Source organism: Falco cherrug, chromosome 6 (genome assembly GCF_023634085.1).
Source record: "Falco cherrug isolate bFalChe1 chromosome 6, bFalChe1.pri, whole genome shotgun sequence".
Classification (NCBI taxonomy): Eukaryota; Metazoa; Chordata; class Aves; order Falconiformes; family Falconidae; genus Falco; species Falco cherrug.
The window spans coordinates 74,152,157-74,175,902 of record NC_073702.1 but is presented as its reverse complement, the minus strand read 5'-3'; the positions used below and the strand labels follow the sequence as shown (position 1 = coordinate 74,175,902).

The 23,746-nt window shown below is 59.3% G+C and overlaps 1 protein-coding gene across 5 annotated transcripts; it reads left to right on the top strand.

Moving 5' to 3' along the window:
* The first annotated feature begins 72 nt into the window (after nt 1-72).
* AGBL5 (AGBL carboxypeptidase 5) lies at nt 73-23,685 on the top strand. 5 transcript variants are annotated; one of them, XM_055714570.1, is made up of 15 exons: nt 77-677; nt 951-1,122; nt 2,372-2,538; nt 4,243-4,450; nt 6,464-6,642; nt 7,634-8,195; nt 9,016-9,185; nt 14,676-14,811; nt 15,476-15,666; nt 16,312-16,520; nt 21,891-22,006; nt 22,416-22,462; nt 22,719-22,876; nt 23,111-23,199; nt 23,368-23,685. In XM_055714570.1, the coding sequence occupies exons 1-15, from the start codon at nt 478-480 to the stop codon at nt 23,443-23,445; spliced, it is 2,682 nt and encodes an 893-aa protein (XP_055570545.1). In that variant the 5' UTR covers nt 77-477; the 3' UTR covers nt 23,446-23,685. The 5 variants fall into 5 exon arrangements, with proteins under 5 accessions (XP_055570542.1, XP_055570545.1, XP_055570544.1 ...); XM_055714569.1 differs by having other exon boundaries at nt 23,353-23,685; XM_055714567.1 differs by having other exon boundaries at nt 73-677; nt 23,111-23,685.
* Nucleotides 23,686-23,746: the final 61 nt, after the last annotated feature.

Here is a 23,746-nt window from a genome sequence, read left to right as displayed (position 1 = left end):
TGTGTGAATGTGTATATGGAGATGTGTGTACGTGTGTGTGCATATACACGTGTTCCTATGCACGTGTGTGCATGCATGTATAGATATAGGGGTGTGTGCACACACATGCACACACCTCTATACACACATATGTGTGCATGTGTTCTTATGCACGTGCAGGTAAGCGTGTGCTTACAGGCGTGCATGTATGTGTGCGCATGAACGTATGTGCATGTGCCGCTGCCCGTGTGCCTGTGTAGTATGTGTACAGTACGTCTGTGAGCGTGTGCGCACGGGGCGGGGCCAGCGAGGCAGGCGCGGCGGCGCGGCCCGCTGCCGAGGCGGTGTCCAACGGGCGGGGGCGTTGCTAGGGAGCGGCGGACCAATAGGCGCGCGCGTTGCTGTTGCCGGGCGGCGCGGCGGACCGGGCCGAAGCGGGCCGGGCCGGGCCGGGCGGCGGAGCGGGGCGATGAGCGGTGCCGCGGCAGCCCGGCAGCCATGGAGATCCGCTGCGGGGGGCTGCTCTTCAGCTCCCGCTTCGACTCGGGCAACCTAGCGCACGTGGAGCAGGTGGAGCCGCCCGGGGCGGGGGGGCCCGGCCCCGCGGCCTGGGGCGCTGCCCTCCCCGCCGCCGACTACGAGTTCAACGTCTGGACGCGGCCCGACTGCGCCCAGACCGAGTATGAGAACGGTAACAGGTAATGGCACGGCGGGGCCGGCTGGGCGTCCCTTGGGGAAGGGGGTTGGCGGGGCTGGGGGGCTGTGGAGAGGGGCGTGGGTAGCTGGCGGGGTCAGGGGTGCCCTGGGTGGGGGGTTGCTTCAGGGGTCTGTACCCCGCACCGGGGATCTGACCGGCTCCTCGCGGGGTTGCGCTGGGGGGGGTGGGGGTGGCCAGCTGGCGAGCTTGGGGGCTCCCGTGAGGGGGGACTAGTGGGCTCTGGGGCTGACCTGGGGCTGCTGTACCTCCCCAGGTCCTGGTTCTACTTCAGTGTGCGGGGGGGAGCTCCGGGGAAGCTAATCAAGCTGCACATCCTGAATATGAACAAGCAGAGCCGGCTGTACTCCCAGGGCATGTCCCCCTTCGTGCGGACCCTGCCCGTGCGGCCCCGCTGGGAGCGCATCCGCGAGCGGCCCAGCTTCGAGGTACGGGTGCTGAGGCTGGGGGCTTATGCTGGGGGGGCCCTTGGCTCAGCTGCCGTAACAGGCAGGGGGAGAGAGCCCTCGTGTTCAGAGTGGGGGGCAGCTCCAGGGACACAAACGCTCGCTGTGCCAGGGTGACCTCCAGCCTTCTGTGGCAGAGTGGAGCAGGCGAGCTGTTGGCTTTTACTTCAGCAGCCCCAAGAGGTGGGGGGGCAGGCAGCGATAAAACCCCTTCCCAGGGCCAGCTCGGGCCAGGGCGCAGGCTCTCCCTGGGCGATTTCCCTGTTGTGTGACTGGGGGGACCACAGAACTGCTCTCAAAGCATGCCTGGCGCTTCCCTTCCCATTCATTGCTTGTCAAAGTGGCTGGGAAACGGTTCTTTGTGGCGAGCTGTACGATGTTAAGAGTGCCAACGGCCTGCGAGGGGAATGATGTGGGCCAGAGAGCTGTGGGGTGAGAACCTGAGGAACCAAAGTCAGCAGGAGCAGCTGTGGTAGCAGGTTGATTATCACAGCCCTGTTAAGCTGTTTGGGTCTCAAACAGGAGTTTGCTGTTCCTGGTATTTTCTATCTTTGGTCTGGTAGGAGCTGCTTGTGTGTGCTCTGGGTCATCTTTGCTCCGTGTGTGCTGCTGTAGGGAGTCAGCAACACCCCAGCATGCCCCCTTCTTCTGCCCCACAGAACAGGAGCTAGAGAGAATCTGTGATTCCCTGACACAGGACAAGATGATGCTTGATTTGGCCTGTGCCAGCACCAGGGAGAGATACAACATACAGCTGAGCTTTGCAGTGCTTGTTAAATTTGCAACGTGTGCCAAAATAGAGTAGTTATTGCTCAGTCTCTGAGTGCTGGCTGGTGGGCATGAGGACAAGAAGGAACCCCCTGTGTTTCCCAGAGAGCTCTGCCTTAGAGCCAGGCGTACGGCAAGGCTTTGGTGTCCCTCCAGGGACCCAAGTGCTGGGCAGTGGGGCGAGCAGGGAACCAAAGGCTTTATAGGAAACAGTCTGGTATTTGAGGGATCTGAGCAAAGCGGGCTGTAATCTGCTGGCAGCATAGCTTTGATTCTGGTGCAGTTAGAGAAGGGTGAGCGGCTGCAGGCACCACCTCATGCACAAAGGAACCTGCACAGTGATGCTGGAGCAGAAGCATGGGGGCCTGCGGTGGCCTGTGCCTGGGACGCGGCTCTGTACAGCCTTGGCTGGTGGCTCCTGGGGCCGTGCCTTTGCTCAGTCTCTGCTTTGTGTCTGTCCCAGATGGTGGAGACGCAGTTTGTGCTGTCCTTCGTGCACCGCTTCCTGGAGCACCGCGGTGCCACCACCTACTTTGCCTTCTGCTACCCCTTCTCCTACACGGAGTGCCAGGAGATGCTGGCTCAGCTGGATGGCCGCTTCCAGGAGTGCAGGCACATGTCTCCAAGCAGGTGCGCACCCATTCCTGGCCCTTGCCTGCCTGGCTTTCCCCTGCCATGGAAGCACAGTGTTGTCCAGCTCTGGCTGCAGTGGGGTGGAGTGCAGAGGGGGGTCTTGGTGCCCCTCGTTCCTCTGATGCTTGCTCTTCTGGGCCACAGCTCTGCGTGAGCAGCTGCAGCATCTCACCCTGAACTTGCAGTTCTGAGGGGCTTCCAGAGGGTCCTTCACTGCTTCAGGCTGGACGCTCCTGGCATTCCCAAGAGCAGGTTCCCATCAGGCAGAAGAGGCTGAGGAGGGGCTGTAACAGAGCTGCAGCTCTCTGTTTGAGGAGAGGGGGTTCTTGGAGGCCAAGGCCTTGTTTGCTTTTCCCCTCCTGTCTGTGGGAAGGTCTAGGCATCTCTCTCCCACCACTCCCTTCCTCTACAACTGCTGTCACAGAGAGAGATTTCACTGCCAAGAGCCAGCCTTAGCACCAGGTTCTTTGTGGAATCATGCTAAGAAGCTCTTCTGATCTCAAGAATTTCTTCGCTGAAGGCAGAGGAGAGCTTAACACCAGGGTGAAGGGGAGGAGTACAGAGTCAGTCTCCAGCTGTCCCTGCAGATAACTGTCCTGCAGCCCCTCCTGCCCCCAGAAGCTTCCTGGGCCATGGGGCTGGCACCATAAATACCTTTTCTTAGACAAAGGGCGAGCAGCAGTTTATTGAAAGGAGTTTGTTCTTAAATTTTCATGTGATGGAGAACTATGAGAATTTCAAAACCTGACAGTCGGACAGCAGGAGTCCGACAGTGGGTCAAACTCAACTACTGACACGAGGCCCCTGAACCCCTCGGGATCACAACAGGGCTGGGTGGTCCTGACCAAACCCTTCTGCTGGAAGCCCTGGCCCCCTTGGCACAGCCTGCGCTGTGCAGGTGGGTCATGCTCTTCTCTGTGCAGCTGTTGCATTGAACCCCCTGAGTCCGAGCCTGAAGACCAGTCCTGTGGCAGCACCTGGCTGGTGCTCAGGCTGTTGGTGACCCTGTGCACGCCTCACCATGGCGTGCTGCCTTGGCTGCGGTGGGCTCCCGAAAGCCAGGCGGCTGCTGCCCCCTCTGCTCACCCTGGCAGATGCCCTCAGAGGCCAGTTCCTTCTGTCAGTCAGGGTTTAGTTCCCCACCTGACTGGTCTCGTGATGCTACGGCAGGACAACTGGACTGCCTGACAGCCACAGGCACCTCCACTGGGTCTGGCTGAGGAGCCGCTTGCCCACCGTTCCCCACAGCTGGGGGGCTGGGCAGCATGACCCCAAGCCCTGAGCCACTGCTTTTCCCTCTGAAGGAGTTGCTGCTCCTGAGCACTTGTGTTCCTGGTGGACTCTAAGGGGAGTGGAGAGCTCAGCTGTGGGTGCCTGCTGACAGCCAGAGAGGGTTTGGTGGTTCAGGCTAGGGGCATGGAACTGCTGGGGAGCAGAGTGAGCAGGGACATGGTCCTGGATGAGTGGCTGGAGGCAGAGCTCAGGGCTGAGGGTGTGGAGAGTGTCCCCTGCCCAGCCAGGAGTCCCCCTCGCTCCTTAAGGGCATCTCCAGCAGCTTCCCCAGGGTGAGGCTTGCCACCCTGTCCCCTCAGTCCTCAGCCCAGCAGCACGCTCAGCTGGGGTGGCAGCTGCCACAGCCAAGCCACTTTCTCCCCTGGGAGGGAAAGCTCTGACCCATGTGTTGCCAGCTGACTGAAGCAGGCCAGCTGGGCCTCTTCCCTTATTTTGCAGCCCCCTCGACTCTGTCTATTACCACCGGGAGCTGCTCTGCCACTCCCTGGACAAGCTGCGAGTGGACCTGCTCACTGTCACCTCTTGCCATGGCATGCTGGAGAAGCGGGAGCCTCGGCTGGACAAGCTCTTCCCAGACACCACCACTCCCCGGCCGCGCTGCTTTGCAGGGAAAAGGGTGAGCTGCTGCTCCAGCTTTGGGGCCGCGTTGGGGACAGCCAGCATGGCCAGCAGGCTGTGTGATGGCCAGTGTGGGGCCTGTCGTGGTTTAACCCTGGCCAGCAACCAAGCACCACGCAGCCACTCGCTCACTCCCCCTCACCCAGAGGGATGGGGAGGAGGATCAGAAGGGAATATAAAACTCAGGGGTGGAGATGATAACAATTTAATAGGTAAAGCAAAAGCTGCGCACACAAGCAAAGCAAAACAGGGAATTCATTCCCCACTTCCCACGGGCAGGCAGCTGTTCGGCTGTCACAGCACTCTTGAAACTAGCCAGCTGCAACAAGGTCTTTTACTATCTTATATCAGCATACTCATCATGCCAGTCCCTCTGCTGCCTTCTCCTAGTCTCTCCTCATCCAGGGCCCTTGCCCTCTCTATTCTCTCTGCTTCTTCCTCCTCTCTCTTCATTGGCTGCTCAACCCCTTAACAGAACCAGCCACAGCTGCACCTTGTCTACACCAGCCGACCCACCGCCCCTGAAGCCAGCCCACAGCTGTATGTTATCAATGTCAATTAACCCAGCTTCATTCCTCTGCATTCAGTCATCCCCAGGGAAGCAGGGCTCCATCACGCGTTAATGGTTACTTGGGAAGACAAGCGCCATAATGCCAAACGTCCCCCCCTTCCTTCTTCCCCCAGTTTATATACCCAGCATGATGTCATATGGTGTGGAATACCTCTTTGACTAGCTTGGGTCACCTGTCCTGGCTGTGTCCCCTCCCAGTTTCCCCTGCCCCTCCAGCCCTCTCACTGGCAGGGCCCAAGGAACCAAACAGTTTAGTAGAAACATCACCCAGCAACAACTAAAACCATCAGTGTGCTATCAACATTGTTCTTACACCAAATGCAAAACACAGCGCTGCACCAGCTACTAAGAAGAAAATTAACTCTATCCCAGCTGAAACCAGGACAGGGCCTTGCTGCCACCCTTGCGTATCTGACTTGAAAGGCGGCATGTCCTGAAAGGCTGGAGTTTTGGATGGAGAGCAGAGTCTGTGAGGTCCTACATCGAGGCATGGGAATTGCCAGGACCCTTAGTGCACCCACATCATTTTGGCACGGTGAAATTCCAGAATCACACAGAATCACGGAATGGTCAGGGTTGGAAGAGATCTCTGGAGATCATCCGGTCCAACCCCCTGCTAAATCAGGCTCTTGTAGAACAGGCTGCACAGGGTTGCGGCCAGGCAGGTCATGAATGTTCCCAGAGATGGAGACTGCTCAGCCTCTCTGGGCAGCCTGTCCCTGTGCTCCGTCACCCTCAAGGGAAAGAAGTTTTTCCTCATAAAATGCCCTCTGGTAGCAGCCCATACACATTTCCTAGGACTTTTTTTTTCCTCTCTTCCTTTGAGTGCCATTTCTCTGTTAAGCTGTGAAGAAAGTGGTGAAAATACTGTATTTGGGGTGTCAGCCCTTACTGCAGTAGGTGGGCCCTGCCTGCTAGGGCTGGGGGTGGGCAGGGAGCTCCATCTGGCTGCACAGAGCTGGGGTGGGCAGAGCCAGGAGGCTGCACCTGCATCTCTTGCTGAGAAGTTCCTACCCAGAGAAGGCCTGTTCAGGAGGTGCTTTGTGTTGTTGCAGTCAGGCTCATTCCCCATTCTGTGGGATCACTTGGGGCTTTTCCCTGGGGCCCTTCTAAGGCTCTGCTGCTCTGCCGCCTGTGCTCTGGTTTCTCATGGTAGCAGGCTGTGGGGCTTTTGTCCCTTTAGTCCCATGCAGGGATACACAACCTTATTCTAAGCAAGACCTAGGAGAGGTTCTGGGCAAAGAAGCCACCGAAACCTGTTGTGTTATCACGCCCAATACCTACTTCTCTGCTCTGCGTAAAGGCCTTGGCTGCATCTCAGGCAGCACAGTGCCTGGCTGTGCTGGAGAGGGGGAGCCCCAGGGAGCGTTTGGCCCCTCAACTAAAGCCATCGCATCCTGGGGCCCGCAGGACCCATCACCCTTGTCTGTTTGCCCCCAGGTGTTTTTCCTGAGCAGCAGAGTCCACCCAGGAGAAACACCCTCCAGCTTCGTCTTCAATGGCTTCCTGGACTTCATCCTGCGGGAGGAGGACCCCCGTGCCCAGATGCTGCGTCGGATGTTTGTCTTTAAGCTCATTCCCATGTTGAATCCTGACGGGGTGGTGCGAGGCCACTATCGGTGAGTAGGCACAGGCTGTGGCTGCAGCTCTGTGGGGGTCTGACTCAGGCTGTTCTTTCCTGGTTTGGAGCCTGCTGCGCCTTTCGTAGTGGCTGGGAAGAACAGGTCCCCACCCCTGTCATCTCTGACAAGGGCTTGTGGCTGCTGTTGCCTGCATAGGTCATCTCCTAGATCAGGGCTTTCTCGCTTGGGTGAGCAATGCTGCCCTGTGCCTTTGAGGCACTTGGGACGCCATCCTGTCCTTGCTTTCCCTGGCGTGTCGGAGCTGGACCAGCTTCAGGGAGGAGGGAGAAAGGGAGAGAGAGGTTACTTGGGGCTCTTTCTCACTAAGGTGAGTGCCACTCCAGGAGAGAGGTTCTCAGCTGCTCTGCAGCAGAGTCTCTCCCTATCTGGTCCTGAGGGGATGATTTGGCCAATTGTACTCCAGGATGGAGCCCAAAGCCCTGGCCATTAGGGGGCGAGGTCAGATGTGCCATTGCAGAATGGATGGGGCTATGATCAGGGTTATGAAGATGCTGAGGGGCTGGAGCATCTCCCTTGTGAGGAAAGGCTGCGGGAGCTGGGGCTGTTCAGCCTGGGCAGGAGAAGGCTGAGAGGGGACCTGAGCGATGCACACAGGTACCTTAAGGGCCAGTGTCAGGGGGCCGGGGCCAGGGCCGGGCTCTTGTCAGCGGTGCCCAGCGACAGGACAAGGGGCAACGGGCACAAACTGCAGCACAGGGAGCTCCGTGGGGAGAGCAGGAAAAACTTCTTTCCCTTGAGGGTGCCGGAGCACGGGGACAGGCTGCCCAGAGAGGCTGTGCAGTCTCCTTCTCTGGGGACGTTCAGAGCCCGCCTGGCGGCGGCCCTGCACAGCTGCTGTAGGAGAGCCTGCTTGAGCAGGGGGTGGGCTGGGTGGTCCCAGGGGTCCCTGCCCAGCCTGACTGCTCTGTGATGCTGTGATTGTGTGATGACATCTGTAAAGGACCTCACATCTCTGCTCTCTCTGCAGAACTGACTCCCGTGGGGTAAACCTGAACCGCCAGTATCTTAACCCCGATGCTGAGCTGCATCCTGCAGTGTATGGGGCCAAAGCTGTCCTCCTCTACCACCATGTTCACAGCCGCGTCCTGCCGGGCTCTCCCGACTGGAGAACATATGTCTCCCCACTCAGCACCAGCTCACTAAGCACAAAATCTTCCAACCATTCCATCTGCAGCAGCACCTCGTCCCCAGAGGCAGCCCTGTTGGAGCTGGAGAAAGCAAATAACCTCCACAACTCACCCAGCACCTGGCGTGCCAGCACCTACTTCAGCCCTTCTCAGGAATCCCAGCTCTCAGGAGCACCTGCCATCGAGCTGGGCAGAAAGGACCAAGCTGTCTGGATCCTCCCTTCAAGCCACACCACGGAGCACTGTGAGGAGGAAGGCAGGAAGCCTCCACCGCCAGCACCTCTCCCTGAAACCATCCTGCCCCAGGACAGTGGGCTGGCCTACTATGTCGATCTCCATGGGCATGCCTCCAAGCGCGGCTGCTTCATGTACGGCAACAGTTTCAGTGACGAAAATGATCAGGTGAGGGCAAGAGGGAGGAGTACAGACGTGCTGGAGGAGGCTGGGACCCTCTCTGCTCTGCCCCCTCCCTAGGATCCCAAGTACTCCCTCCCACTGCTGGGAGAGGAGTGGGGAGGTCCCTGTCACACCACAGAGTTGGGACAGGACTGGTGCCCAGGGAGAGGGTGCTGGGCTGGCTGCCCTCCCTGCCTTCAGTGCTTGGTGGGGTTTGCGCTCTCTTCTCCCTCGCCCTTCTTCTCTTCTCCCTCGCCCTTCTTCTCTTCTCCCTCGCCCTTCTTCTCTTCTCCCTCGCCCTTCTTCTCTTCTCCCTCGCCCTTCTTCTCTTCTCCCTCGCCCTTCTTCTCTTCTCCCTCGCCCTTCTTCTCTTCTCCCTCGCCCTTCTTCTCTTCTCCCTCGCCCTTCTTCTCTTCTCCCTCGCCCTTCTTCCAGGCCTGTGACTGAGGCAGCAGCAGGTCTCAGCTTTTCCCTGGGAGCTGGCATGGCCTGGACAGAAAAGCTGCTCCTTCTGCTCCTAAGGAATGACAGAGTGGGGAAGAGCTGTGCCACTGGGCTCCCTCCTCTCTGCATCTATGAGCAGGCTGTGGGGAGAGCCCGGTTGCTGCCTCTCCCTGCTGAAGATGGGCAGGGGGCAGGTAGGAGTGGGTGGGCAGCATTCCCCAGGCAGGGCTGGTGCTTACAAGATGCTGGAATTGGGCTGAGGGAGTGCAGCCAGCACCCCAGTGCATCCCAGAGCTTGGCACTGGTAGTGCTGGGGCAGGATGAACACCCAAGGGGTCACCCAAAGTCACCCATGTTCCTTGCTGTGTGCTGTACTTCACAGGTGGAGAACATGCTGTTCCCCAAACTCATCTCCTTGAACTCACCTCACTTTGACTTCACGGGCTGTAACTTCTCAGAGAAGAACATGTACGCCAAAGACAAGCGGGATGGGCAGTCAAAGGAGGGCAGTGGGCGAGTGGCCATATACAAAGCCTTGGGGATCATCCACAGGTAGGAAAACCTCCACTCAGTTGCTGCACATTGTGCCAGCTGCTCTGGCCCAGCTCCTCTCTGTCCTGGAAGGGGGTGGGTGGTCTTGCTGGACACAGGATGATAAGGGAAGCTGCAACCACCTCTGTCAGGGCAGCTGTGTCCTGCGCAGCTCTCTGGTGGGATTGGGACTGGCCAGGAAGAGTGCTTGGTGTAGGCAGGGGCCAGAACCAGCTGTGCCAGGGACTGCCACGTTCCTGCTTCATAGCCTGGCTCCTTTTCCTCTTGTACATCCTGCCCTGTCATGCCTCCTGTAGCTGCTCTGGCTTCTTGTCCTCACTGTTGTAGAGCTGCTTGTGCACGGCTTTCCAGAAGGAATTCTCTTTCCCAGATGTTTATATTTGTATTGAGCTGTAATTAAAACCTGTTTAGTTGTAATGGGATCAGCTTCCCCAGACCTCCTGTGTGAGACTGCCGTGCAAGATTCCAGCCTCAACCAATCTGTGATTCTGTGAGTGAAGGATATTTGTGGGATCTGTAGCAGCCACACTGCTCTTTCCAACAAGAGGCAGGATATTTTTGGCCTATTTCTGTTGTGGTTGCTGGGAACATAAAAACGGCTGAAGCAATCAGACTGACAGCCCGTCTTACCCTCTTCGGCCCCGGTGGGGGCCAGTCACAGATGCTGAGGGAAGAGTACAGGAAGAGAAGTGTGTAATGCTTCTTTAGTAGGTGCTGTGTTCCCCAGGAATCTGTGGTTTGAGGAAACGTGGAAGTGGTGTCCAGCTTCTCACCAGCCCTGGACTCCCCCCAGAAACCTCTGCACCCCTTCTGTGAACAGCTGCTCTCTGTGGGAGCAGTTTCATTGCTGGCTTAGGCTGGCGTAGGACCAGCCTGGCTCCATCAGCTCCTTTCTTTCCCCCGTGGCCTCAGCACTTGCAGTGCGCTCTGCTGCTTCTCTGTGCCTGGCCGCAGGGTGGGTCAGGGAGCGTGCTGATCCAGCTAAAACCAACCCTGCAATAACAAATACACTGGGTTTTTAGGCTTCGGTTGCTGGTGTAGGTAGCTCTGCAGCCATTTGCTGTGGCTGGCGGGGAACAGCCCATGGTTAATCCAACAGCAGCACCCAGCTGTTGGGAGCACTGTCTGTGCCCATGCTGGGCGATGCTGTGCAGGCATGTCGAACAGACAGGGAGGGAGATGCTTGGGTTTCCTGCTGGACTAGCAGGCTGAATTGTCTCTGATCGGTTGGACAGAAGCCAGCTGTCCTGGCTGACAGCTCCCAGTCACCCTCTCCTCCTTCATGCCTTCAGAAAGGTGCCCTGGGAGGGCTCACTTGGTGGTATCTTGGGAACTGAGGTGAGGCTGCCCAGTTGCTCAGTCCCTGGTTTGTCTTTTTTTGACAGCAGATTTGCATTTCTCCACCCATCAGGGATCCCTTGCACTCCTCAGCACCTTTCCAAGATGACGGAGAGGAACCTTACAAGGACCTCAGCACCCTTGGATGCCACCCCTCATGGCCTGTGGACTCATATGGGTCATGTTAATCAGGAGATCTCAGACTCAATTATCCCCCATTTCTGGCAGTTTTCTTCCTGGAGCCCCAGCCTCAGGCAGAGCCGTCCTCCCTCCCCACCTGTTGCTCCCTGCAGTGGAGCTCCGTTCCCTATGAGCCAGCTGATCTCCTGGTATATCTGCATCTCCCTGAGGACAGGGATGGATTGTGCCTGCCATTGGAGGATGCCATCCTCAAAAAGCTGCTGCTTTTCCTAAGTTTCTTTGTCCTTCAGAGCTGTCTGCAACAGGATCCCCCTTGCTGGTGCCCTGAATTAGCTGAAATTGCTCTTCTGGGGCCCAGGGTCTGTGCTGTGCTGCTCTCCTCCCCTCGGGATCACAAACTCCACTATGTCCCTGTCACTACAGACAAGGCTGATGTCTATTATCACATCCCCAGTTAACAAGTTCCTCCCTGTCCATGATCCAGCTGTGCATCACCTCGGGTGGCCCATCCAGCACCTGTACACTCATATTGGGAAGTTATTCCTCAACACCCTCCAGAAATCTGGAAGACTCTGGACTTCCCAGGAAAAGAAGCAGTATTTAATGCATGTTTCTACTGAGGTTTTTTTTTCCTTATCACTGTAAAGCACAGGGGAATTTCTAGCAGCTGTCACATTGTGCAGCAGAGATGCACTGAGCGACCAGGTGCTGTTTGCAAGTATTCATCATGTATCTTAAAAACCATTAGTTTTTTTCCCACCTTGAGATCACTGAGGGTGGAGAAAGCTGAAGGCTTGGAATAAAGAACACAATAAGACAGCAAAAAGAGGAAATGGAAGAAGGGGAGACCCCACTTAGTGGCCTTGGGGTCAGTTTGCAAAATTCAGTGCCTTCTGGGACCCCCAGGTCTGTCCCAACGGAGCCACTCTCCCAGGCTGGTCCTTGGCTAGGGAGGATGCAAAGCTGGTGGGGATGCTCCAGAGGGACTTGCCGGGCTGGAGGAGGAGCAGGCAGGGATCTCCTTGTGCTTCCACAGGGAACGACAAAGTCTGCCTTAGCCTCGGAGCTGGCTGTTAAGTTGTCAAAGGCTGCCAAGGCAGTTATGTGCAATTTCTCCTTCATAAATCTGACCGTTCCCAGACACTTGTCCTTCCTGCATTTCCAGGATTATTTTCTCCATCACCTTCCCAGTGATCAAGGTGAGACTGACCAGCCTGTGGGTCCCTGGCTCCAAAGACAGGGGTGACATTTGCTTTCTCCCTGTCCTTGGGACCCTGCCTTAGTCAGCAGGATCTCTCACAGATCATCATCAGCAGCCTCACTGGGTTATCAGCTGGCTCTTCCAGCACCCATGAGAGCGTCTGGCTATGCCCTACCAAGCTGTGGTGTCTGGGCTGTGCCATTGCTCCCTGGGCTGCTCTTCCTCCCCTGCAGGGACATCTTCCTCACTCCACTTTCCTCTGGTCTCAGGGGCCAGGGACTGCTGAACACAGCTTGCCAGTGACGACCAAGGTGAAAAAGACATGGAGTACATCGGGCCCCGCTCCATTCAGCAGCTGGCTGTCATTCTCCGCGGCCTTCCTTCTGGTACTGATACACCTCAGGAAACCTTCTTGTAGCCCTTCTCATCCCTCAACAGATTCAGCTTGAGTGGGCTTTGCCTTCCCCAGCCCCATCCCTGCCCATTCAGACAGCATCTCTGTGTCCCTCCCAGGTCACCTCTCCCTTCTTCCACTTCATGTGTCATTCCTTTCGATTTTTTTATCTTGGTCCAGCCTGGAGCTCCGTGTTCATCTGTGCAGGCCTCCTGCCACCTTTGCTTTACTTCCCATGTATGTGGGTTGACTGTTCTGCAGTTGGAGGAAAATGAATCTGCTCTCCTGGGCCCTTCTCACCAGGGCCCTGTCCCAGGGCACCCTTCCAAGCAGATCCCTGAAAAGGCAAAATCTGTTCTCCTGAAGTCCAGGGCTGTGATCCTGTTTATTGCATTGTTCCTTTCTCTCAGGCTGCTGAGCTCCACCATTGTGTGAGCACTGCAGTCAAGGCTGCCCCCGAGCAGTTCTTCTCTGTCAGTAACAAGGTCCAGCAGCATTCCCTCCTCAGCACCCGAACTGGAATAGCCCCGCAGGCAGGGCTGCTCCTGCAAGAGCACCCGCTGAGCTGGTGAGATGAGGCACCTCTTGACTGTGCTGTGACATCATAGGCGTGTGCTGAGTTTGTCGGGAGGTTGGTGTGTGCTTTCTGCTTTCTGGCTCCCACCCAGGGACTCGTAGGTCGGCCTCAGCCAACTGGCTGAGGTTAATTTTCTTTAGCTGTCCTGATGAAGTCCAACGTTTCAACTGGGTGTCTATGCGGGACCTGGCAGGTTTTTTTTTAAAAAAAATTGGTCATCATTGTTGTTTGTGGGCAAGTTGATGTCACTGCGGTGTGGTGGCTCCAAGGTACTGATCTTTTTGCCATTGTGGTTTAACTGGGCTCAGCCCCGCTCTGTCCCCACGAGATGAGGGGACATCACGCCGCTCCCTGCGTGGCACCTTGCCCAGGCTGTCAGTCTGCCAGTTCCCCTTCCTTCCCTGCTCTGACTGCAGAGTGCCAGCGCCCAGCTGCTGGGGTGCAGAGCAGGCAAGGAGCGGCTGTGCTGGGCTGCAGGGTCCTGTGTCTCTGGAGAGGGGTGATCCCACCCCCCCTGCAACTGTGGTGAGCCCCCTGCCCCATAGTGATAGCCTGGGCTCCAGATGGCTGGGGAGGGGGTGATCCCCTCTGCCTTCTGGAGCCCACTAAGCTGCACTCAGCCGATCCCATGCTGCTGGTGGGGCTGCCACAGTGCCATGGTGGTTAGACCTGCAGGTGCCAGGAAAGCATCGGGACACCGGGGCAGAGGAGGGCCTTCCCCCAGCCTGATGCCCCCACAGCTGGGCTGTTTAATGCCTCCCTCACACCGATCTCCCTGCAAGGCTTCAGCTTTGCTAGTTTAGTTGCATTTCCTCAGTAAGAGTTCCCAGCTCCCCTTGCTCATTACCTGGCACTCCTGTTGTCAGTTTACAAACTATCAGGATATACATCCTGGCTGTACGTGTTTTTGCAAATGCCTCAGCTCCACGCGCTGGCTGCACAGCATGCCCGGGCCTTCCCCTTCCTCCTCTACTCCACCATGGCAGCATGCCCTGCTCACTGGTGCAGACCTTCGGTGTCACACAGCTCCATCCCAGGGACTTCTCAATGGGTTTTCCCTAGAAGCAGAGAGACAAGAAGATGGCTCTGCAGCTCTCTTGCCCTTTCCCTGAAGTTCTGCAGCCTGTGCCACATTGGTGGTCCCAGTGTATCATCGCCAGGAAATTCGTACGGCATGAGGCTTTGCCCCTGGGGAATGGCGTGCCATCCATTCTCCTGAGCCCTTTGTAAATTTCTTGCCCTGTCCTTAGCGTGAACTCATCCCTGGTGAGTGCAAACCCTTTTAGGAAAAAAGCTTTTTTTTCCTAAAAAAAAAGAGAATATCTTTTGATAGTTGCTTCACCCTGAAAAGCAGCTAGGGTGCTCCTCATAGCTGTAGGTGCCTTGACAGTTGATTTAAGAGAAGAGGTAGCTATTCTGATGCTGTGGGAGCCCGGTGCTCAGTGATCACTGGCCGTTTCTGCTCTCCATATTCTCCGGGGCCGGTCCTTCCGTTGCATTGATTTTAGACTCCAGTTCATTAGGTCCCGCATCTCAGCTGCCTCTCCTGTCCTCAGTACACCTCTGGCTTCTTCCTGATGACCAACTGCTTCTGATTTTTACCTCCTTTATTCCTGCCTCAGCGGATGAGAAAACACACACGAAGCAGGTTGCAGCAAGAGCTGCAGCTCCATCGCAGGAGCTTCTCTCCAGACTCCCCCTGGGGCTGGGACAGGAGGGACACTGGCAGCTCCCTGTCGGGGTGACCCCAGCTCTATCTTCTAAGAGGCAGCAGCAGGGCTGCTGTGCTCAGGCAGGCGTGGATCCGTTGGGTAACGTGGGCTTCTTTGTGCTTCACAGCTACACACTGGAGTGCAACTACAACACAGGACGCTCAGTGAACAGCATCCCTGTGGCCTGCCATGACAACGGGCGGGCCAGCCCACCGCCCCCTCCCGCCTTCCCCTCCAAATACACTGTGGAGCTGTTTGAGCAGGTAAGGGATCCCTGGCAGCAGGGTGGCTGGGTGTGCGTGGCCCTGCCCTGCCCCATGCGCCCCAGGCATCACTTTTTGGCACCCAGGAAGAGACTTTCACATGCTCTCATTCCTCTGTGCTCACGTGTCCCTGTGAAAAGTGTGACTCCTCCACCAGTCTGTGGTGTGGGTTTGGAGAGCTGTGTGGTGAGAGACAGGGTGTTCTCAGTGCTGTAGCCTGCCTGTATGTCCCAACCTGTGGGGCTGTCTGTGACTGTCCCTGCCTCTAACCCCAGCCCCAAAATTCTTTGCCCACTGGCTAGACTGGAGGCTTCTGCCCTCAGCCTTCAGTGCAGCCTGGGATTGTCCCTGCATATCTCAAATCACTGCCGAGGGGTGGGGGTCTCTGGTCCCTCCCTGCAGTGTGGGGCTGCCTGCTCATCTAGTGCCCACAGTGAGAAGTGGTGGGTCCCTGGGGCCGTGGGCACCTGGCTTGCTTCGCACTCAGAGGCTTCCTATGGGAACACTCTCCTTGGAGCCCACCATAATGGAGATGAAATGAGCCCTAGGGGGTTGTCTGTTATTTGGGGTTGAGGTTTCTTTTCTTTGTTTTTCTGCCTCAAGTCCCAGAGAGCTGCTGCTCTTTCTTGAGGCCTTTCTCACCAGTTGTCTCCTGCCCTGGCAGGTTGGGAGAGCCTTGGCCGTGGCAGCACTGGACATGGCAGAGTGCAATCCCTGGCCCCGGATCGTCCTGTCGGAACACAGCTGCCTCAGCAACCTGCGAGCCTGGATGCTGAAGCACGTGCGTGGCATGAAGGACGCAGGCGGGGGCCCGCATAGGAGAGGAGGTGCCAGGACCCCCCCCAGGAGCTCCACGTAAGGGCCCGCCGGGTTGAGTGTTCAAGAGCTGCAGGATAACGCCAATTAGAGATGATAAATGTACTCCAAGTGAGTTACCCTGCAGCTAACAAAGCTGAGGTTTATTTGCTTGCTTTCCCAGCTTGTCAGGGCCCGTGCTTGTCCCTGCAGCGCTTGCTTTGTGAACTGCAGGTGTAGGTACCCTCCACTCCGAGTCACTGGCAGGCAAGATGGGTGTGCAGCCACGCAGGGTGAACCTGTTTGGGATTCACCTGCCCCAGTAACCTGGGAAGCAATAATCTGCCGGCAAGAGAACCAGCCTCTCTTCTACTTCCTCTCCTCTCTCCCCAGGCTGGTCCAGTGCTGGACTGGGATGGATTTGGGACTGTGGGGGAGGGAGCAGGAGCTCTGAAACAATGCTGCTGGGACAGCCACATCTGGCACGGAGGACTGGGCTCTGCAGCTGCTCAGGGACAGCCCTGGGGCTCTGACAGAGACAGTGTCTCAGCAGCAGCAGCCTGCTGCTGGGTGCCTGAGTTGGAGACAGTGAACCCACTCAGCAAGGCGTGGTGTGGAGATGGCTGGGAAGGACAGGGGGGTGGCAGAAGGGAGCCCCTTCCCCACCGAACCAGGCTGAGCTTCCTGTTTCTCATCCCCTTCCAGCGGGCTCCCCACCTCGGCCTCTGATAATGCCTTGTCCCGCATGAGGAGCTTCAGCAACGGCACCAGCGGGAGCGGCAGCAGCCAGCAGGACTCGCCGCAGATCAGAGCCTCCCCCAGTTTCACCTTCAGCTGCAGCAGGCCCTCAGCTCTGGCTGCTGCGAGCCAGAGTCCTCAGAAAGGCAGCACCAGAGCCCCGGCACCAGGCAGAGGTAAGCTGGGCTGGGGACCTCTCATGCACTTGATCCCGTACCTGTCGAGCTGCTGTGCAAAGCCACAGCCCTGAGGAGAGCTCTGTGTCAGCGTAACTGTGTTTTGATGTAATAAAAGTGGTTTTGCGTGGAAGAAGTGCATGTGAACCGCCACCCCATCCCCTTGGAAGGGTCCCGGATGCTGTGCTCAGCCCTGGGCTCTGTCCTGAGTGGCACGGCTCTGGCTGGGTCAGGACAGACACCACATGGTGAGACCTGTGGCTTCTCCAGCCTGTCTTCTGCAGGGCACAAAGCGGGCCCCAGCTGTGCTCCTGCCCAGTGGCTCTACAGCCCCTGGCTGGGCAAAAGCTGCCTACTGCTCCTCTTGCACCAAGCTTAGAGGGACTCTGTCTGCTGGGGGCTGCTAGGGGAGATTGCCCTTCAGCGCTGGCAGTGCAGGGGCCAAGGGGCTTCTGGAGAAGCCAGCATGGAAAATCCTCCACTTCCCTCAGCCTCAGCTGCTCCCAGAGCATTCCCAAGGCCTGCGGGGATACACCAAAGTGCCTTTTCTCTTCCCAGGCACCTGCTGAGCAGCAGTTGACCATGGCACATGACTCTGGTCATGGCGAGGCAGGCTGGCAGAGCTGTAATTAGTCACTGGGGACTTGGAACACGTGGCGAGTCCCGTCCAGTGGGGGCCAGCTTGCAGCACCAAGCTGCCAAACCACCTCTACAGCTGGGAGAAAGGCCCTGGCTTACCACCCTGCCGCCAGCGCCTGGTGAGCCCTGCGGCTGCACCGTGCTCTAGCAGCAGGGGCTGCCAAAACAAGTCAAGGTGCTCGCTGTGGCCTCCCTGCCCCAGCTCCCTTGCCATGGGGCAGGGGACTCAGTGCCACTGCAGGCCATGGCAGGGCAGGCAGTGCTGATCCAAGGCCCTTGGGGGTTCGGTGCTGCACCCAGCTGGCCAATGGTGGGGGAACCCAGTGTCCCGTGCTGCTCTGTAGGCTGGTCCCACAGGACCTCAGCTAAGGAAATGGGGCTTGACTGGGAGCCCCAGTCTGCTGTGGGGCTGCAGGCCCCCATGAGCACCGTGCTCTGAAGTATCCCAGTGCCCTGAGTTGGGAGATGTGTGAGCAAGGGTCCATTTTGGGGGCGGAGGGGGCTGCCTGTGTGACTCTGCGTGCGAGACTGAAGCTGTCGTTGTGTCAAGGCTGTGTGTACTGGTGTTGCTCTCAGGAGAGACTGCCGTATTTCCGACTGTTGGCTTCTTTCTCACACAGTGTACCGCCTGTGTTTCTTGCGTTGCTTCATCCTCCGTGTTTGCTTTCTAGCACTTTGTAGTGACTGTTTCTCATCTGCCATGAGAACATGGTGGGGAGGAAATAAAAGGCTTATGTTCTCATGGGCATGTTGTAACGTCTGTTCCTTCTGCCGTGCATGCTTGGCCCACCCTGGAGCCAGCAGGAGCAACCCCCTGGCCCGACCCCTGGCTGCCAGGGGGTTGGTGACAGTCGGCGCGTGAGCAGGAACAGACCTTGTGGGGCTGGAGGGGAAGAGCCTGTCTCGATAGGACAGATGGGTGTCGTTCTGCCTCCCTAGGCTGCGCTCTCCACTTGCTGGCTGCCAGTGCGGCAGGCAGCCGGGTGCTGTCTGCACGGCTTTCTCCGGCATGGGGAGCCGTGACTGGCAGAGCCGAATGCCTGGTGGGGCACTGGTGGAGCCCCAGCTGCCTGGCTCTTGGGGCTGGGACTTGGCTTGTCCTTCCCTGGCATCACCTGGCAGCTTGGCCTTCTGCATGACTGGTCTGGCTGGCACCCCCGGCACCCCTGGCCCTGGCTGCTGGCAGTTCTCCCTGCCACCTCAGCCAGCAGTGCCACAGCTCTCTGAGTGTGAGGGGTGCAGCAGCGCTGGCACTGCTGCATCTGCACAGGGAAACGTGGCCAGCAATGCTTTGACCCTGTGGCTTTGTTTCATGAGCCCCATGCTGCTGCCCTCCGGCCAGCTGTCCTATCCCAGGGTGGTGCCAGGATGCTATCATGGCCTCTTCCTTCCCCAGGCAGCCGGGAAGGAACTGGGAAGGCTCAGATCCTGCCTGCAGCTCTGGCTGCTGCCAGCCAGGCGTGCTGAGGTGGTGGTTAGATGGCACAGGATGAAGATACTGTGCCTCGGTCACATCCCATCCTTCCCTTTCCTGCATATGTGCTGCTGAGATCTTTGCGCACATGGAATGAGGGCCTGTCCCCACAGGTGAGAAGTGGGGGTAAGGACTAGTGCCTGGCTGTGCCCCAGGGGCAACGGGATGGCCAGCTTACATGGAGGATGTCCTGTCCAGGACCTGCTGCGGCAGTGTCTCCCTCCCAGCTGCTTCCTCTGAGCCTTGCAGGAAGGGAGCCCTTTCCTGGTGGGCTCCAGCCACAGCCCTCCGGCATGGCGTGTGCCTGAGCTGGTTGATGGCGCCGGGCCCCCTGCCCTGTTGTCTCTCCCCTGTGCCAGCTGACAAGCCCTAGCTGTGGCAGGGACTGGTGTCCCCACAGAGGCAGTGGGGAGTTCACCCAGCCAGCTGCAGGGGTGCAGCCCTCGCTGGCAGAGCTGTGGGCACTGCCGGGCCAGGTCTTCTCTTGCAGCTGCTGTGTCTGAGGAGCAGCAGCACCCAAAAGGAAGCCAGGGAGGGGAAGGGCAGGTCTCTGTGTGAGCATGGGAGGAGAGGGCCCAGTCTATGCCTGTGCAGTGCTGCTGCAGGAGCCACTTTCCCAGAGGGCTGCTCCTTTGGTCTCCCCTCAACACACCGTGCTCCAAATCCTGCTCCTTTCCAAAGCTCCCACTCCAGCCTGCCCGTGCCAGCCGAGCCCCAGGGAGCCCAGCCCAGACCCATGCTCTGCCCATGGCCTCACAAGTGCCAGGGTGAGGCAGGGGTTTCTGCAGGACCCCCCAGTGACCCTCTTGTCAGTGGAGCCTTGGTTGCTGCTGGCCTTTGCTGGCTGGAGTTTGTCACTGAATTGAGCTGTTTTGTTTGTGATGAGTCCAAGGTTAAGAGTTGTCACTCCTTGGTACCACCCGCTGTTGCCTGTAAAGCCACCCCTCAGTGAGAGTGCTCCTGCACGCCGTGAACTGGCACCAGCTTTGCCGCAGTCTGGCTCCCATCTGCTCCTGCTCACAGGGTCTCGTTTGCTGTGGCGTCCACCGTTGTTCGTGGCTTGCTCAGGAGTTCTATGTGTTGTCCAATCCTCTGGGGATGCTGCCATGGTTTCACCCCAGCGGGGTTGGGGGGAGAATGGAAAGGGTAAAAGTGAGAAACTCCTGGGCTGGGGTAAAAGTTTAATAGGTGAAGGAAAAGCTGTGCACACAAGCAAAGCCAGCTCGGGCCTTCCTTCACCGCTCCCCATTGCAGGTGTGCATTCAGCCACCCCCAGGAGAGCTGGCCTCCACCACACCTAACGGTGACTGGGGATGACAAACACCATCCCTCTAAATGTCCCCTTCCTCCTCCTTCCCAGCTGTTATTGCTGAGCATGATGTCCTGCACTCTCAGATATCCCGTGGTCAGTGGAGTCATCTGTCCCAGCTGTGCTCCCTCCCAGCTCCTTGCCAGGTGAGGAGCAGAAGAGGCTTTGGCGCTGTGCAAGCACAGCTGAGCCACAGCTTAGCACCCCTGTGTTACCAACACATACGAAAATTAACTTTTTCCAGCCAAACCCAGCATGTGTTCGCACGCCTTGGCTCTGCTGGCACCCGTGCTCATGCACCTATGTGGCACCCTCGTCTGTGCGACACCCTCGCTGGCACACTGTGCCTTCCCCATCCCCCTCCTCAGCTGACATGGGATGAGCTCGTGTGTGCTGCCAGCTTGGCCAGGCAGTGTGTGAGTGCTCGTAGGGCTGGTCCCGTCCCAACGCCATCAGTGTGGCCAGCCATGCTGGGGACTCATGCCCAGCGTGCTGCCAGCCAGCCCCGGCCCGCAGGCTGTTCTCTCCAGGCACAGGGCTCCCCACTTGCCCTCCAGCTGCCTGAGGTTTCTCTTGCCCCATTTCGCTGGCCCTGCTGATGACAGGCAGCCCTTGGCGATGTTACTTCCCCAGCGTGGTGCTGCCCGTGGCCTTGCCACGGGCACAGCCCAGCCCAGCACCCAGCTGATTGTGGCAGATGCCAAACATTAGCCCCGGTGTTGCCCCACGAGGACGGTGCCTCGTGCCCAGCTGCCTGAGAGCCCCTGCTGCAGATCACCGGCTGCTGGGCCCAGCCCAGCTCTCCCAGTGCTGTGGGCAAGCAGGCTGGAAGTGTGGCTGGAGTCAGGGTAAATGACATCCAGCCACCACCTGCTCCCACCAGGTTTCTCCTCTGCCACCGTGAGGTGACAGCTGAGTTTTGCCACATCCCAGGCACCTTCCCTGGGCCTGGACAGTTATGTCCCACTCAGCCTCACATCTGCCGGTGGAACTGGGTCAGAGCCCATCACACCGGCAGGGCCAGGAGCATGAACTGGGACCAAGCCCCGGCACGCTGCCTTGCCGCAAGTGCAGTGCTGCGCTCCTGACCCTGCCTGTCCCCTGCACCGCTGCTGAGCGCCAGCACGGGCGCAAAGCCCGGTCCTCAGCCACAGCCTCATCCTGCGGTGACTGAGCCTCGTGTCTGCTGCTGCTGCTTCTGGCTCCAGCTCTGGTTCCCACCAGCAGCCCTGGCCCCATGCTGAGCTGTTGAGTGCCTGTCACAGTCTGCCCGATGGCACTTCGGCAGCTGCCAAAACGGCTCCTCTTGCTTTTTGGCTCTGGGGCTGCGCCTCATGCCCATGCTATGGTGGAGGCCCCAGCCCTAGCGAGGCTGGCAGGCAGCTCCATCCCGACTCTCCTGGCTAAAAGAAAACAGCCACAGCCAAGCCCCGTGGCTCAGTGTGTGGCTGCTACAGCCGCAGGGAGCGGTGTTGCTGGACTCCCAGTACCAGCATGCTGCTGCTGCCCCAGGCACACACCAGCCAGTACCTGGGTGGGTGTGGGGAGGCGTCGTGCCCCAATGGCCAGTGTGGCCAGGGGATCCTGGTTCCTCCTGCCAGAACTACAGTGGCTCGGTGGTGCTGCCAGCACGTGCGAGTGCTGCGTCTGGTGCCACGCTGGGCCCTGCACGTCCTGCCTGCACAGGGCCCATGGTCAGGGCAGTGCCACCACGTCAGCTGCACCTGCTGGGTGCCATGGCATAACTCCATGAGCGCTCTCTGCACCAGTACTGGAACTTCCTACCGCAGCAGCACTCCAGGCTTGGCCAGGCCATTGCAACTCACGCCGCAGCAACTCTGTGAGCCCAGGGCAGGTGGCCAGTGCCCCCACTGCAGCTCATGGCTCTCCATTGCCAACCCTGGCACATCCCTGGTGCAGGCTGAGTTCTGTTTTGTTTGTCACACAGGGACCCTGCCAGCAGGCACCCAGGCAGCACCGAGCACCAGCAACAGCCACAGACCGCGGGAGGCCCAGCGTGGTGCAGGAGAGCAAGCGGCTGCCCATGGCACAGCACTGCTGCAGGTACCATGGGGCCTGGGGCAGGGAGGGCAGCTTGGGGGGAGTGGCAGGGCCCCATGGTCCCCAAGGAGGGGACTGTCCCATGGTGCTGCCAGTTTGGCCCAGGGGGATGTGGGGCTGAGGCATGCCAGGGAGCACATGGTGCCCAGGCTGTGCTGGGAGCTGTTGGACCCCTCTCCCAGCATGCGGGGCACTGCACGCCAACCACTCAGGCTGGCTGGGGGGCATCCTAAAGGCTCCGAGACCCCCTGAGTGTGGGGCTCTGCCAGGAGCTTCTGCCCCACATGCATTTTCCCTGAGCCATGCAGACAGCCCAGGCAGCAGGGGTCAAGCTCCCAGCAGCCATGGAGGTCCTGCAAGATGATGACTAACACCCCTCTCAGGTGCCCACCGTCTTCTCCTCTCTCCACAGGTGCTCCCAAAGAAGCTGGATGCCAAGAGAGCCCTGGAGCAGCCCGGGTAGGTGCTGGCATCAGTCACAGTGGGGGGCCATCCCCCAGCATGGGGTCATTTCTCAGCCAGCCCAGAGTCTGTGTGGACACCGGGTTGGCAGGAGCCCCAGGCAAAGGCCCCACTGGGCAGCAGGGCTGGAGCTGCAGCGGGGTCCAGGCAGCAGCACCCCCAGCCCCGGTAGCATCCACCAGCCCTGGGGCCGCTGGCAGGAGCTGGAGAGCCCCCGGCTCCCACCTCAGGAGCGGCCTGTGGTTCTCTGCAGCCCGCGGGGACCCCCGCTGCGCCCCAGCAGGATCCCTGTGCGAAGGAAAGGGGCAGCGACCAGTCAGAGCCTGCCAGGACCCCTCACCAACAGTGCTGCAGCCCACCGGACCAGGAAGCCCAGCCATGGCAGGCCCCGGGCTGTGGAGACTCTGCCAGGTAGGGCACCGCACAGCCCTGGCATTGGCAGGGCCTGGCATGGGGCTGGGGGCTGCCCCTGCCCCTTGGCCTAGCTGGGAGCCGCAGTGCCTGTCCTGCAGCTGGCCCTGTCTGGGTGACCCCAACGTGCTGCAACAGGCCAAGGGGGCCAAAAGCCCCAACATGGGGGCTGTGGGGCAGCCTGGGGGATGCCTGTGCCTGGCTGGTAGCTGACACCTGTCTCTGTCCCCACAGGGCTCTGCCAGGAGGCCCCCACACCCCCTGGGGGGGTGCAGAGTGCCAAGGGACTCTTCCTGTGCAGGGGCAAGGGCCTGCACCCCCAGGTACAGCCCCACAGCATTGGGGGGCTGCGATGCGGGCAGGGGGACCCCAGCCCTTCTCTGCCCCATGCTGGCAGGGCCTGGGCAGGGGCCACAGCACTGGGGAGGGGGCTCTGGCCACTCTGCCCCACCCCAAGTGGCCTCTCTCCACCCCAGTCTCCCCCACCACAGCACCCAGCAGGCCCACCCGCAGGCCCCCCCTCGCTCAGTTCCTACCGGCAGCTCCTCTCCTTCTGCGCTGAGGCCTGACCGCAGCCACCAGCACCAGCCCTGTGACGCCAGCACCCCAGCGTGGGGCAGGGCTGGGGCACCCCCGCAGCCACTGTGGTCCCTGTCCAGACCAAAGCCGCACACTGCCGAGCCCGGGCTGCGGCACCACGGGGGACCCCGGGCCCACTCTGCCGCTCACCCCTGGACTCCAGGCACAGCCCAACACGGTGCCTACACCTGGCTGTGGCTGTCACCGCGCTCACCACACCGGCGGGGCAGAAGCACCCGCTCCCTGGTGACAGGGAACTCTCACCCCCGGGCAGCCCCGCTCCTCCCCGCG